Raw genomic sequence first — 14867 nt, 5'->3', positions numbered from 1 at the left:
TATTGCTTATTTGAACACACACACACACACACACATATTGGCTTGCCAGCAATATATTTTTTGTCAGGTTACTCTGAATTAATATTTTCAGTTTTATAGTATTATTTCTATACATTTACATGTTTTTTTTTTTCCAATTGTAGTCAGTTAATTGTAAAGTTCCTCTGACCAAATCAAACCCAGTAGACTGTTATTATTAGCAGCAGAAGCTGAAACATCACAGTGCATTAAAGGGATGGTTCACTCATAAAGTTGCATTATTTACTCGTTCCAAACCCGCAAGACCTTCGTTCATCTTCAGAACGCACATTAGATATTATAAGATATTTTTGATGAAATCTGAGAGCTTTTGATCCCGCACAGACAGCAGCACCATGGACACGTTCAAGGCCCTGAATGTTAGTAAGGACTTTAATAAATAGTCCATGTGACTATTTATGTTTTAAAGCTTTGAAAATACTTTTTGAGCTCAAAAGCAAAAAAACAACAACAATTTGTCGTTCTTTCGACGCGTGATGGCACATGGACTATTTTAACAATGTCCTCACGACCCTCCCGGGCCTTAACATTTCAGTTGCATTGCTATCTATGGAGGGTCGAGAGCTCTCGGATTTCACCAAAAATATCTTAATTTGTGTTCTGAAGATGAGCAAACGACTCAAGGGTGAGTAATTAATGACACAATTTTCATTTTGTAGAGTAACGTGTGATCTTGTTTCTCTGCAGTTATGAGAACGCAAAGATCGAGAGGCTGCTGGAGGGGAGCTGGTCAGTGTTCTGGATCAAGATGGCATCCTGCTGGGTCTGTTTATTCCTGTACATGTGGACCCTGGTGGTCCCTATGCTCTTCCCAAAGAGATTCCAAGCCTAGAAACCCTTCACACAGGATCCAGTATCACCACTGTCCACTTCAAACTACTGCGTGTGTGTGTGTGTGTGTGATTGTGTGAAAGAGTGCTTTTGTTTGTTTTAATAGTTTTAGTATAGTAATGGCTTTTGATTTCTCAGAAGCCGATTATGTCTTTAAATAAGTTTTCATGGAAATCTGTTAGAGAAATCACGCTACGGCTACTCCCATGCTGATGTAGGGCTCTTGTTTTCCTCATAACATGAAGGTATAAAGATGAAGCATTGCTCAGGCTCACAAATCACCTGTAAGTGTCTTGCTTGTTACGCTTTTATTTTATTTGGTAGCTGAAGAATTCTATGCAACTCAACAAACCATCTGTGATTTTTTTTTTTTTTTTTTTTTTCATTCGTTCGTTTCTTCTCGAAAGGTCTTCAAGCGTGTTTTGTAGTAGTATTTCACTTTAAGGGTGTTTCACTAAGGCAACAAGACTTCCTATTTGAGTAAATGTACATATTTATTTAATTGATCTCTTTTTTCTTTAGTTAGGAGAGCGCTGCCTTGCAAAACCACAACACTACACCACCAGTTGCACTCATGGAAACATGATCAAAACCAGCTAAGAAACGACTGTGCAAAATTATCCCTTGTACATATATGTGAATAAATGTACTCACATGAGATGTCACGTTACTGCATTTATTGAAGCACCCTAATAATTCCTTATGAAACAACACCAAAACAATATTTCCAAATATGTCCGCAACATTCCTTCGCGAGTTTCCTGTCTTTCGGCTCCATCAAAAAATCTCAGGTAGTGATTAATTCCACGTGCTGTTTCCTGTGAATCACCGTTTTAAGGAAAGCATGCGACTGCCATTCCCAGTAAATGTTTTTATGATGATTTGGACCGGACGGGCAAAGCCAAGGCCACACCGTTATGCCCCAAAACCCCAAACTGCCACACAAATTGTTACATGGCCAACAGCAACACTGAAGCTATAGATTTTTCTTATTTTTTTCGATTTTCGTTACAATTTAAATGGTGCTTTAGAACATGGATGTCCTATAATATTTTATTCCAGCTCATGCACTAGACTTGCAAGCATGTCATTTGTCAAAAAATGAGTTTGTACGATCTTTTATACTTAAAACGCATTGTTACAGCTATTCTATTTAATCTTGAAGAGGTTTTTGTTGCTATAAGTGCATGTTTGTGTTTCTTGTTTGTGGTATTCAGTTTAAGTTTACAGGAGATGCACGTATTAGACTTAATGCAGCGCTTCTGATGCTCCCTGGTAAAAAAAAAAAATAATAATAATAAAGTGTTGTCGATGAAGGAAATATCTAGAACTGGAATTATTTGACATTTTATGGTTATTCCTGTGTAGCAGTTGTAGCTGTCCCACTTGCTTTGACAAACCAAAATCTCTAGATTAGAGCCGGCATGTGTTTATATTCCTGTGATGATGTTTTTGGCCTTTATATAAATCAGAATTAGCAAATAGGTAACGATTGCCTTAAACTCTACCTGCTACAACTGCATTAAGCTGTAAGCATACTGTTCATGAAAAATCGAATGCTTAGTATTTGGTTTAAAATGTTTGTCTGGATTAAACATTGTTTTTCTTTATTTACAAATATGCTAAACATAAGTGACATTTGATTGCAATATGTGCTTTATGTAAATAGCCCATTGTAAAGATGACCACTAGATGTACTCATAATATTGCAAAAAATGTAATCTCGCGCTTTGTGCTGTTTTCACTAATTTTGCATGAAGACATTATAATCCAAAAATATGTACAGCAAGTTTACAAACAACTCTTGTCCTCATTTATATGCATAGATTTGTTTTTTCTTTCTTTATTGTTATTTACTTTTTCCTATCATTTCAGTACGTTCCATGAAAGGAAGTCATACGTGTTTAACTGCTGCAGGATCAACATTCTTTTTAGTGTTTTTATTGATATTTCCAGTTCTTTCAATAAAAAAAGCAAATGAATAAAATGGTGTAAGTCTGTTACTTTATTTAATGTTTTAATACATGGGTTTTTTTAATTTGTAGTTGTGCACAGAAAGGAAATGGCTAACACGTATACTATATGAAATTTTAAGTGCAATTTATGGTGAAACAACCTTTTTATTTTTTTCTCTGTGGATTAAAGTTTTTGAAAGAAGTCTCTTATGCTCACCAAGGAATATATTTAATAAAATATATTTTTAAATTTTTCGATATATTTAAAAAATGTAATTTATTCCTTTTGAAGGGAATGCTGATTTTTTTTGCAGCTACTATAGCTGATTTACTGCCTAAGAAAACATTTATGAATGTTGAAAACCTTTATACTGACCCCAAAACTTTTTTATTTTATATTATCGTATTTTTTTTATATTTTTATAGTCATTTTATTTTTACATTTGTTTAAACTGTCACTTTAAGATTACATGTCTACAATATTCTCCAAGCACAAAACCTGACCATTTCAATGTATTTATTCATATTAAAACATTTATTGAGCGTTTCGTAACACACAAGCTTCGTTCTTTCCTGCTGAACTGTATTTTTGTGCAGTAAACATTTCAGAAGTGTAAATTCAGCATAACTATAAAACTGGATTTGTCTTGAATGCAAAAGTCGGTAAAAGGCCCATGTTGTACTAGAAATAAAAGTACCCCAAACATCAGTCACGTCACTAGTAGTGCTCTCCGGTTTCATTACTCCTTGGCTTGTTCTGTATAGTCTTCCGGAATTGTGTCTGTAAATGTCATAAAATGCATATTAAGATACACACTGATAATAAAAAAAAGGTTGCATTGTTCTTCTGATAATTGTTCAAGCACGGCACTCACCATTACAGCGGTACCTCAGATTGGACCAGATGATGTTTTCCTGTGAAAAGCAGAACACTCCGAGACGGCCTCCTCTCATACTGGTGTCAATAACAACTCCAGAGTCTGCAACCAAGTCGGTACCTTCATAAAACTTCACACTGTGCCAAAACAGATAAACACCACAAACATGTTGCTCTGCTTTATTGCTCCGTTTCTCACATCCAAAGTCTGAGTTCTCCGGTATTTACTGCGCCTGACCTGATGTATCCCACTTGGGGTCTGTGCTTCAGATTCCAGCGGTAGGACACCTTGTCTTTCCAGCCGACGTTACGAGGGTCTTTCCACAGCAAGCGCACTTGATTGTTTGTGTCTCCTGTGTGCCACAGAGAATTCCTCAGGAACTCCCCAGGCCCGGTTTTAGACTTCACAGCCTAGAAATGCAAATATACTGATTCATGTCTGTGCGTTTGTTATTTAACCTTCGTAATCGCTCTAATTGGGATATGCTTGAAGTCCAAAATAACTATTTGGCTTAACATCGGTTAAGTGTTTTTGCATACTTCAGAGTTTAGCCAAAGCGACTTTTGTAGATTCGCTGAGGGCTCAGTGGAGCAGTTGTAATGATAAAAGCATGCTTGGCGTTTAGACATTAATAGAGATGAAGAGCGCTGAGACCTTAAGCTGAATGCCAGGCTCAGCCACGGCTCGGAAGGGCACTGCCTGCCAGTACGTCTGCTCCGTCTGCTTCCACATCACCACATAGAAGCTGGAGGAATCCTGGTAGCCGAAGATGAAGCCTGCGTAGTCGTCGTCGGTCACTGTATTCACGTGGAAGGTGCCCTCAAAGTCTACGCCACTGAATGCTGTGTATCCTGTTTGTGGTTGCAAGATCTTGTCACTTTTTGGCCAGATTTTCTTTTAAAACCAAATAATAAAACTCATGTTTCAACCGACCATGATTTAAACTAATTTAAATCATAATCATTTCTCATTTATCCGCAATCCTAGTTACCTGTATATACTACTGTATAAAGCTAATGATTTAAAAACCATGCAAAGTAGTTTATTGACTTCTGAACCTAAACGACAGGTGTGTGTGTGTGAAAATACTTTGAAGTATACTGTATACTTTAAACTTTTTTTAACTAGATATTTGTTTCAGAAAATGCTAACTCTTCCACTGTGGTTGCATGAATTGCTATTGCTTTTGTTTTATGTGGTTTTTGCAGCATCAAAGTTAAGGGTCCTTAACTAACAAGGTAATCTTTTAATGTTTGAGTACCCAAAAGAGTTAAATAAATTCTTTGTGCACAAAAAGTATTCCTGTAGCTTAATAAAGTCACATTTTTACTATTTTAACGATGTCCTTACTACCTTTCTGGGTCATGAACATGGTAGTGTCTATACAGAGCCAGAAAGCTCTCAGATTTCATCAAATATATCTTAAATTGTGTTCCATAGATGAACAAAGGTCTTACAGGTTTGGGATGACATGATGCAACTGAGTAATTAATGAGTTTGGGTGAACTAAGCCTTTAAGAGAAAACACAGATTTACTTAAAAGACCAGTATGAATTTGCGGGCTGGTCTACACTGGATTGGTGCTGGTTTAGCTGGTCTTTTCACCATGGAAATATTCAAGACGATAGGTCACAAACATACCAACAGCTAGTCCCGGGTCGCTGTTCATGGTTTGGACAATCTCCATCCCCTGATTAAGAACAACCCAATTGGGGTCGATCTGAGCCTCTCCCTCTGGATCCAGAACCACGGTCTGATAGGCTCTGAAGTCAGTCAAAGTGATCTCTGCATTCTCAGGGCAGGTGTCGATTCGGTCTATCACATGATCTTTGTCAAAGTCTCCAGTGCAGGCATCACCCACCCCATCATCTGACAAAAAAAAATCTCTTTTCATCAGTGGTCTGATTTTATTTAACAAATTAAGACATCCTACTAAACAAATGTTTCGCATACTGTTTTCGTCCTTTTGGTCTGGGTTTGGTACCAGTCTACAATTATCTTCATCATCCAAAATGCCATCATTATCATCATCATCATCACACTTGTCTCCGAGCCCATCTTTATCAGTGTCCAGCTGTGCGCTGTTAATGATGTTGGGGCAGTTGTCTTTGGTGTTCTGATGACCATCTCCATCGCTGGAACCAAAGACTTCAGTTATAAACTTATTTTGTTTTCACTGTCAAAAAGAAGGGTAAAAAAAATCTCTACCTGTCAATGTTTGTGTCACAAGTGTCTCCAACAAGATCATCGTCAACATCAGACTGATTGAAAGAAACAGACAGGTTAAAAAACTAATAATGAAAATGATTTTTTTTTTCTGGATGAGAGGCCTTAAAAGAGTGCTGATATTAGCAACCTAACAGGGCAGGGACTTCATTTGTTTGTATCTGGACCAGTAGGTGTCAGCAATCTTTTATTCAACTGTTTCATTGAAAAATGCTGATTCATTCAACGGATAGGGGGGAATCATCGAATCACTCACTCAGCTGATTCTCTGTGTTGCTCAGAGTAGCAAGAGGTTGTTTCTGCTTTGGGTTCACTAACTTCTTTTTTTGGTGACGCAAAAACAAACAAAAGGTTTGGTGATACTGTGTATATACTGTATATATTCTCAAAATCAAAGCAACTCAAAATACAGGTTTTTTTATATATTAGCAGTCAATTAGCTAATATTATACAGATAATAATAACAGTGCTCTTGCTCATTTAAAATGGTTTAACTAGCTTGATCAGCAGTGTTTGAAGGTTTTGGATGTGTACAGAGATAGGAGAGATTCTGGCATTATGATAAGATGCTATTTTGACTAAATAAATCAATGTTGTGATGCTTGGCAGTATGAAAGCAGTGTTTTGCATTATTAAGGTAATATTATGGTTTTTATTTTAATGTTTTTGTCATTTTTATTCTTAATTCTAAATTCTTCTTAAATTTTTACACTCTAAATGTAAAAAAAAATTCTAAAGCACTAAAACTATTCAAGTTAGGTTCGAAGTTGATGAAACTACCTTTCAGTACTTTTGTTAAAAATGCACAGAACACAACAGAACAGAAAATAGAATAGAATTCTGAAACAGGAAGTAATGAAGATGTTTGGCACCTGATTGGGGTTTGGCACATCAGGGCAGCTGTCACATGCATCACCAACACCATCATTATCTTTGTCCTTCTGATCAGGGTTGGGAACCCTCTGGCAGTTATCCAGGAAGTTCTTCAAACCTATCAGAAGTGCAGAATGTACAAGGAAACAATAAGTGATTCATCACCAGAGTCAGAGCACCAGTGGTATAAATGAAAGTATTATAAAGAGGTATGTGGTCTAAAATGTCATTGAATGGAGCAAACTCCATCAGGAGAAATGCACTGTGGTGTTATAGAGTATACAGTGATGTCTTTGTGTGGAGTTTGTTGGAATAAGTCACAAGGTGGCGGTGTTTCGGAAAAACATCTGTGGAATAGTTTCCACGCGTCAACAGCTCTTGGCGCAGGTTCTTGGTGGAAATGTGGTTGCTCAAAGGAGACATGACCAAGCTCTAAAGTCTCAAGTCAAGTGTCTGGATTTCTGCCTTGATGAACAGACCGTAAATGTCAAGCACTGCCTGGTCTCTATTACACCTTTTAGACTGGAACAAATAATTGTCGATTTGAAAGAAAATGATCAGTGTGGTGCCGTAGAAGCTGTTAATATCTATACAGGTCACTTCAGTTTTACATGACCCGTGCAAGCTAAAGAGCGCTTTAATTTGAGCTTTAAAAACAGAAGCTTCTGTTTTTCCTCATAAAATGACCTAAGCAGAGGAAAATCCTGATAAAAAACAGGCCCAAAGGGTGAAAAGGATATTTAAAACATAACACCCCATTTGTCAATAAAATACTCAGCAGCCGCATGGCAGATGGAATACTAGCAGAGATTAGCAGTGAGCAAAAAGTGTGAAGTTGATTTTGACAAAATAAGACCTGAATTAAATTACCATCTCCGTCTATGTCATCATCGCAGGCATCTCCCAGTCCATCTTTATCTGTGTCCCGCTGGTCCGCGTTCTCCACGTTGACGCAATTATCACAAGCATCACCATGGAGATCTTTATCACTGTTCTTCTGGTCTATGTTAGGAACCAACCAGCAGTTGTCCTGTAGAAATACAGTCATGCAAGCACTGACATTGAAGGGAGCTTCTCAGTTCATTAAATCATGATCTAATGTTGATTATTCTGTACCTGATCATTAAAGATGCCATCACTGTCTGCATCCTCATCACACGCATCTCCCTTTCCATCTCTGTCTGCGTCTTCTTGGCCGGAGTTTGGAACAAACATGCAGTTATCCTGAAAATTAAAATTCAAATAATCTAGTAACACCTTACAATAACATTCAGCTTGTTAACATTACTTTTGCTTGTTAACATCAAAAACAACAATTATTCTTTATTTCCTAAAGTGTTAGTTCACCCAAAAATAAACATGGAAACAAACAGTATCGTTGTCACGGTGTGGTGTGGGAAGGAGCGCACGAAGATGACAGATAACAATTAACAGTCTTGTAATAAAACCACAAATAAGGCAATTCCAGACAGGGGACGGCAAAGGGTTGGTAGGCAGACAACACTGGAGTCCAGGGTGGTTCAGATGGAGGGAGGAGCCAGGGAGGAGCCAGGCCTTACCCAGGCCACAGCCATGATGACGGCCCACGGTGGAGCCGATGGAGAGAGGAGCCATGGTGGAGGAATGGCTGCTGAATCTCTTGAGAATGGCTCAATGGCTCTTGAGAAGCGGGCACTGGAAGGTGCCTATGAGGCGTGGGCCCTGGAGGGCGCTCTGGAGGAGCTGGCACTGGAGTATCGGAAGCCCCTTCTGGGCGGAGATGAAGAGATGAGATTTGCATGACACCAACACTCGTGTGGAGGTTTTCAATTGATAGAGTAGTGCGTGAGGTTTGAATTCATCAGTGTGGTCCTCAAGAAAGTGGTTCCCCGGCACCAGCAGGAGAACGAGGACATTGGGATCATTCATGATGGTTTTGTAATGCAATTATAATGTTTTTTATTGTCTAACTGAACCTAAACTTTTTTGACAGTGTATATTTATAAAACGACCTCAACTGATAAATGAAGAGAATGTTGTTCAATGTTAGTTCGTGATATCTAATGCGTGAACTACTGCTAATAAACTAAACTTCTAACAAAAAGAAGAGGTCACGTGAATTTACCTTCTTGCAGGTTCCATCTCTGCACTGAAGTTTACTATCTGGATAAGCGTCGATGTCTGTGTCTTTTCCACACACGTAGCCATTTCCTGCCCAGCCAATTTTGCACTGAAAACAACACAGATGTCAGCAGAGAAAGTTGTGTCCCGGCTCAAAAGAATGGCGTAGGAAATCACTGACACAAACTATGACTTGATATGTCTTTATGTTTTCTTGAAATGCACGAGCAGACAAAACATCTGTGTGAGTGCCTGATGCCTCACCGCACAGCTGACGCTCCCATCTCTTTCCACAACACACTCTGCATTGATGTCACATGGGTTTGGCTGGCCGTTCCCACACAGCCTGTCAACTAGAGGAGCAGGGTCCAGGCCAGTACTTACGCAGCCGCTATTCTGGTCACCTGTAAATCCAGTCCTGCACATCCCACAGTGAAATGCACCCTAGCAGAAAGCAGGTTTCACATTTACCACATTTACTGTACCTGCCGCCGTACATTAGTACAATGGGTAATCTATGATAGTTGTAGTCTTACCACTGTGTTATGGCAGAATGAATTGGGTGTGCAGCCACCATTATCAACCTGGCACTCATCAATATCATTACATATCTGATAAAAAATGATAAATGTGGTGTTAATCACAGTGCACAACCAATACCATTTTTAACAATGTGTATCATGGTAATACTATGTTGGACCTGGAGTTGTAATTAGAGAACGGCACAGCATCATTATGGTTATTTTTTTGTATCATGGCATATGTTAGAGAGTGCTTCAAAATGTCTTAATGTTTTAACGTTTTTGAAAAAAGTATGTTATGCTCAGCAATGCTGCATTAATTTGCTCCTTTAGAGATCATTCTAATATGCTGATTTCAAGAAACATTTCTTATTTTTTATCATGTTAAAAATAGTTTTGCTTAAAATTATAGTGATTTTCAGGAATCTTTGATCAATATAAAGTTCAAAAGAATGGCATTTATCTTAGATATAAAACTTTCTTAACATTATACATTTAATTTCATTTCATTGTTTCAAATACATACTTGTTTGTTTGTCTGGGCATAGTGAACGCCCACACCCTGAATATCTGGACCAGTGAAGCCTTGTGGACACTTCTCACATCTGAACCCTGGTACAGTGTTAATACACCGAACACCAGAGAAGCATGGGTCGAACTGGCACTAAAATGGAACAGTTTATAAGTTTAGCTGGATTTATCATATTCATCAAATAACGTTCTGTAGTATATAGATGATTAAGTCACGACTGCACCGTGATCTGTAAAAAGTTCTATAAAACCATTGGAAAATTACCTTAGAGTCCACGTTTAAACAATTATTAGTCTAATAAAACCCTAACTGAACATGCTGATGTTAATAAATCATTATGTGTTCCTAACCGAGTTTTATTATTCATCATTTAATTAGAACACAATATCAGATGTGTTGAACAGTCTGAGCTACTGAGATACTGCAGTGAGTAATGGAAATAAACAAATAAAATAAAACAAGTCTTCATGAATCATGAGTGTTCTTGTTCTTTCCTAAATGCCACCCTACAGGAGAAGTAAACAGGAATTAAGTGGCTAGATGAACATCATAAACAGTGAAACTTAACCACAGACAGACCTAAAGAATAGCATAGTACAAAAAAAATCAGCATCTTCAGTCTAACCTCATCTATATCGTCACATCGAACCCCATCTCCAGTGTAGCCCTGAGGACAGGGTGTACATTCCACACCTTCAGCTGTTTCAATACACATATCCGGCTTAAAACAGACCCCTGGCCTGCACTTGGACTGCTTTTTATTCTGTAGTCCTGCTTTGTCCCATCCAACCGCATCTAAATGGCAACAGAACACTTGAGTTCACCTGTCTGACACCTTCAACATCCTCATTATAAGACTTGACTGAGCACAGACAAGAAAAACTGCTAAATGTTTTCTCATTATAGCTGTTTTGTAACTTTTAACTGAAATCTTACCATTGCATTGAACACACTCCATGATAGTCTTTCTCAAGTCAGCGGTTTCTTTGGTCTGTTATGAAAACAGTTATTGTCATTATGCTGAAGTTCTGAAGAAACAGTGGTGGTTCACCAAAAATGGAAAGCCTGTCATCCTTTATTTACTCACATTACATTGTTACAAACCTGAATGACTTAAAAATTAAAAATTGGTTAGTCATTTTAAGATGAATGAGGGATTTTCAAGCTTCAAAACACCAAAACAATCTTTATATGAAAAAAGTAGTCCATATAGGCTTCTTTAGCCTTGCTTAGCCTTAAAGAACTGCAATTTTTGTGTGTGAACTGTCCCTTTAAGGAACTGTTTTCCCACTCAATTTCAAAGTTACCTGCTGATCAACCTTCTGTTTCAACTCTTGGATCATTCGCATGAGCTCAAACATTGGACCAGCATTCATTTTTGAAGTTGTTCCTGCAGAAATGTAACATAATGACATTCTCTGTATTTTGGGGGGAAAAAGCAAATAACGAATCCTTAACAAAACTAAGCCTGAGTAAGAAACAGATGACAGAGAAACAATAGCCTCACCCAGGAGTTGCAGTGTTTCCGTCTGTTCCCCCTGCTCTGTATCACTGCAGTCCTGAAGCTCCACCACATTATCAATAGACTCATCAAGCACGAGTTTGAGGTCTGTCAACTTGTCCTGTAACACGGGCACATATTCATACACTATCACTTTTACAGATAAAACACTGTTAAATCTTACAGTTAAACATACTGTTAAATGAAATGTATTAGTAAAACACGATTAAGTTAGTTGACGCCACATTACTTGTAATTTTACAGTACAATGGTCAAATGTATGGTTTTTGCAAGTAAAGCAGTCCCTGCATGACTCATCACATGGTTATATTTTCCATAAATAATTTAGTTTCATATAAGTATTGGCTGTGATTGATAGACAAGTCACTTGCAATTAATTGTGCTGCTTTTTTATAGTGCCACTATGTATATTAGTGTGGTTATCAACGGTGGCATTTCCTCTGTGAAGGCAAGGGAGGCGGTTCTTCCTCAAAATATTGGATGGGAAAGAGATTTGTAGTACAAAAGTAAAACAATGCCAATATTACAAAATATACCACTATAAAGTGTTTTAGATCTATAAAAAATCCAACAGTGACACTAGCTGGTAAATTTACAGTGGGAGTCCACTGACTTTTTACAAAGTGTGTGCGGTTTATTTGGTGGGGGGTAATTGAGAAGTCATGTGAGAGGAGGCAATGGTTCATAACAAGATCACTGGTGTTTGTGTGCATTCCACCTTCTTGTATACAGTGTTAGTAGGTAAACTAATTTTAAAAAAGTAAACAACTTGCACACTTAGATATAACCACTTTGATAAATCAGCAGATCAGAGATTCATATATAGCTTTAATAAATAGAATATTGATTACATTGTAAGTTGTAAAAAAAACTCTATGCACAGATAAACAGAATAATGATATTATTTGTTCCACCTTTTAGGATTACCTGGGATGATGTTGGCAGTGTCTTGAGTGTGACTCGTTTCCGGCCCTGCGGCAGTGATTTGAAGGCTAGCGGGACGTCCTGCACTCTCTCTACCAGCCTGCAGTCCACATAGAGGGCCATGGCGGGGGTGCCCTGCTGCAGCCCGCTGAAGTGGAGCAGTATATGGTGTTGCTGACCATCTGTCAGCTGCACTTTACTGAAACTGATTGTTCCAATCTTTCCATTGCTTTTCAGAAATTTCAAAACGACTGTGAACGGAAAAAGTATTGAGTGTACCAAGTATCTATCGAGCCACTGAACGTGCAGCACATTACCAAGCTCTGATTTCACAAACCTCTGTTGGTTTTCCCTTGAACGGTGAAATCAAAATAATCTGTGTTGTCCAGGGCATTGAAGATCCGGAAGACCCGAGATGAAGTTTTGTTTTGCAGCTGAAGGCTTGCAAGGATAAAAGCATTGTCCATGTTCTTCGCCTGTATTCCTCCTTGCAAAAGGTCAGGTAAGCAATCCGGTGACACCAGAAGATCATAGACTGCAAAATTTGCATATTTGTCAACGGATTTGCATTGCTTGATGATGGCTTTTGATGCCTTTATATACGCTATTCATATGATATAAAATAATATACGCTATTCATACGAACATATATACTAATTTTTCCTGGACGCATTTAAAGAAGCAACCACAATTAGATAATATTGATATATTTTAGTAGCTGGTTTTCATTTATTTCACATTTTAACAGTATAGAAAATTAAGGTGTGCACATTTTATTCATACGGTTTTGTAAATGTGCAAATAATAAAAATGCAAGATTTTCACAATTATGCTTTCATTTCTTAAATATATATATATATATATATATATATATATATATATATATATATATATATATATATATATATATATATATATATAAGGTTTATGGACTTACCAATTCCTTGTGTTATCACTGTATCAAATAGTTGCAACATTAACTGTAAACTGAATATGGTTCTTATCCAAGTACCCATTTTAAAAAATTGTATGTCACAAAATCCAGCTGAAGTGTTCCACCCTTATTCCTGGAAAAATAGTTTCTGTTCTGAGCCCTGATTCAGTCTAGATCAGTAGCCGTCAAAACAGAACTGCCTGTTCCCTGTAGTCCTGCAGATCAACGAGAACCAGACTGGTGCTCAAGTGATTTACGCTTTTCAGATGTCTCTATATATAAGGTGTGACCAAGCACCTCCTCCAGAACGCTTCTGTGCTTTTTACCAGTCACATATTGCTTTGAGCAGGTCAGATCAAAACCTTCTAAAGGGCTCTTTGTTAATGATGGTAAATGATGGAAGTATATGCTTTGGGTTTCGGTCAGAACCTGTTCCAGCTAGTTAAAGGTTGCAATTAATAATTTTTTTTTTGAATCATTTTATAATAATGGCTTAACAATTTGACTGTACTTAACCAAACAATTTGCTAAATATGAAAGAAAGAGAGAAAGTAAGTAAGAAAGAAAGAAAGAAAGAAAGAAAGAAAGAAAGAAAGAAAGAAAGAAAGAAAGAAAGAAAGAAAGAACACATTTACAGGAATGATCTGGCGTGACATGTCCATGCTGAGCCTTGCCAGTTTGAGTGTTACAACAGATGAGTTATGGAAAATCAATTAAACTTTCAGCTTCATATGAATGAGTTTACCACATTAACTCTACAACTGCCTGTGTATTGTATCTTGCAGATTCTCATATAAAACAATAATAATAACAACACAATTGTAGATTATCCTAAATACACATCTATATAATGTATTTTTATTTTATTTCTATTATTTATTTACAGTGTTACATGTTACTTTAGAAATGTCATAAGTTACAGATTAAAGTACCCTATGTAATAAGTAGCAAAGTAGGCTAATGTAACTAATTAATGAATTAATCCTACACCAGTGCTCCACACTGATTACTGTCAGACTGTTTAAAATCCTTCTATAAAATCTTAAAATCCTTTTATTTATTTTTAAGGTACAAACACCACAAAATCAGACTTTAGCACCTACATTTAACCTCAGCGTTCCTTTCGAGGTTAAATACAGATTTAAAGTCATAACAAGATATAGCTATAAAAGTTTTTTGAAAAACAAATATGTCAGGAAACACTGACACCTAACAAAGCAGCTAATCTGCGAAAGAATATCTAAAATCTAAAAATCTAAAAAATAAAAGAAACCCAAATACCGTAGAAATAAATTTGGGTTTATGCACATGCTGGGGAGGGGGATAAATGAAATCAGCATGTGTGAGAAAACATTCCGACTAATCCCCTTTGTTATCGTTAACATTTTGATTAAAATATGTAATATGACTACACTTTTTCTCTGTAACTATTTACAGTCACATGTTACTTGTAACTATAGTTACTCCCCAACACTGTTTGTTCATTTATTTGACGCAATTATTTGACTGATGTATTTTTTTTATTATTAATT

At 37.1% G+C, this 14867-nt stretch overlaps 2 protein-coding genes across 2 annotated transcripts in view; one reads left to right on the top strand and one right to left on the bottom strand.

Moving 5' to 3' along the window:
* Positions 1-2857, top strand: part of serinc5 (serine incorporator 5) — a 20722-nt gene extending 17865 nt beyond the window's left edge. The window contains exon 12 of the mRNA XM_043240053.1: positions 727-2857. Within this exon, the coding sequence (XP_043095988.1) occupies positions 727-871 (145 nt within the window). The 3' untranslated portion in view covers positions 872-2857. The remainder of the gene's footprint in view (positions 1-726) is intronic.
* On the bottom strand, positions 1255-14867 carry thbs4a (thrombospondin 4a). Its single transcript, XM_043240051.1, has 21 exons — positions 13339-14867; positions 12739-12936; positions 12405-12652; positions 11463-11577; positions 11263-11345; positions 10892-10946; positions 10581-10750; positions 9950-10087; positions 9439-9513; positions 9167-9346; positions 8907-9011; positions 7919-8026; positions 7673-7832; positions 6802-6920; positions 5912-5964; positions 5657-5838; positions 5345-5572; positions 4358-4554; positions 3941-4113; positions 3701-3840; positions 1255-3606 (listed from the first exon to the last, which is right to left on the bottom strand). Exons 1-21 carry the CDS (start codon positions 13415-13417, stop codon positions 3566-3568), a joined length of 2847 nt encoding a protein of 948 aa, XP_043095986.1. The 5' UTR covers positions 13418-14867; the 3' UTR covers positions 1255-3565.

This window comes from Puntigrus tetrazona, chromosome 5 (genome assembly GCF_018831695.1).
Source record: "Puntigrus tetrazona isolate hp1 chromosome 5, ASM1883169v1, whole genome shotgun sequence".
NCBI lineage: Eukaryota > Metazoa > Chordata > Actinopteri > Cypriniformes > Cyprinidae > Puntigrus > Puntigrus tetrazona.
Note: the sequence above shows the minus strand (reverse complement) of the source record. Positions and strands in the feature narration are given on the sequence as shown.

Coding starts and splice junctions, on each gene's coding strand:
- thbs4a (XM_043240051.1), bottom strand. CDS start 13,417: ATGGGTACTTGGATAAGAACCATATTCAGTTTACAGTTAATGTTGCAA. Junction 9,347..9,438: donor CATTCTGCCATAACACAGTG/GTAAGACTACAA, acceptor GCTTTCTGCTAG/GGTGCATTTCACTGTGGGAT. Junction 7,833..7,918: donor ATGGCATCTTTAATGATCAG/GTACAGAATAAT, acceptor GTATTTCTACAG/GACAACTGCTGGTTGGTTCC.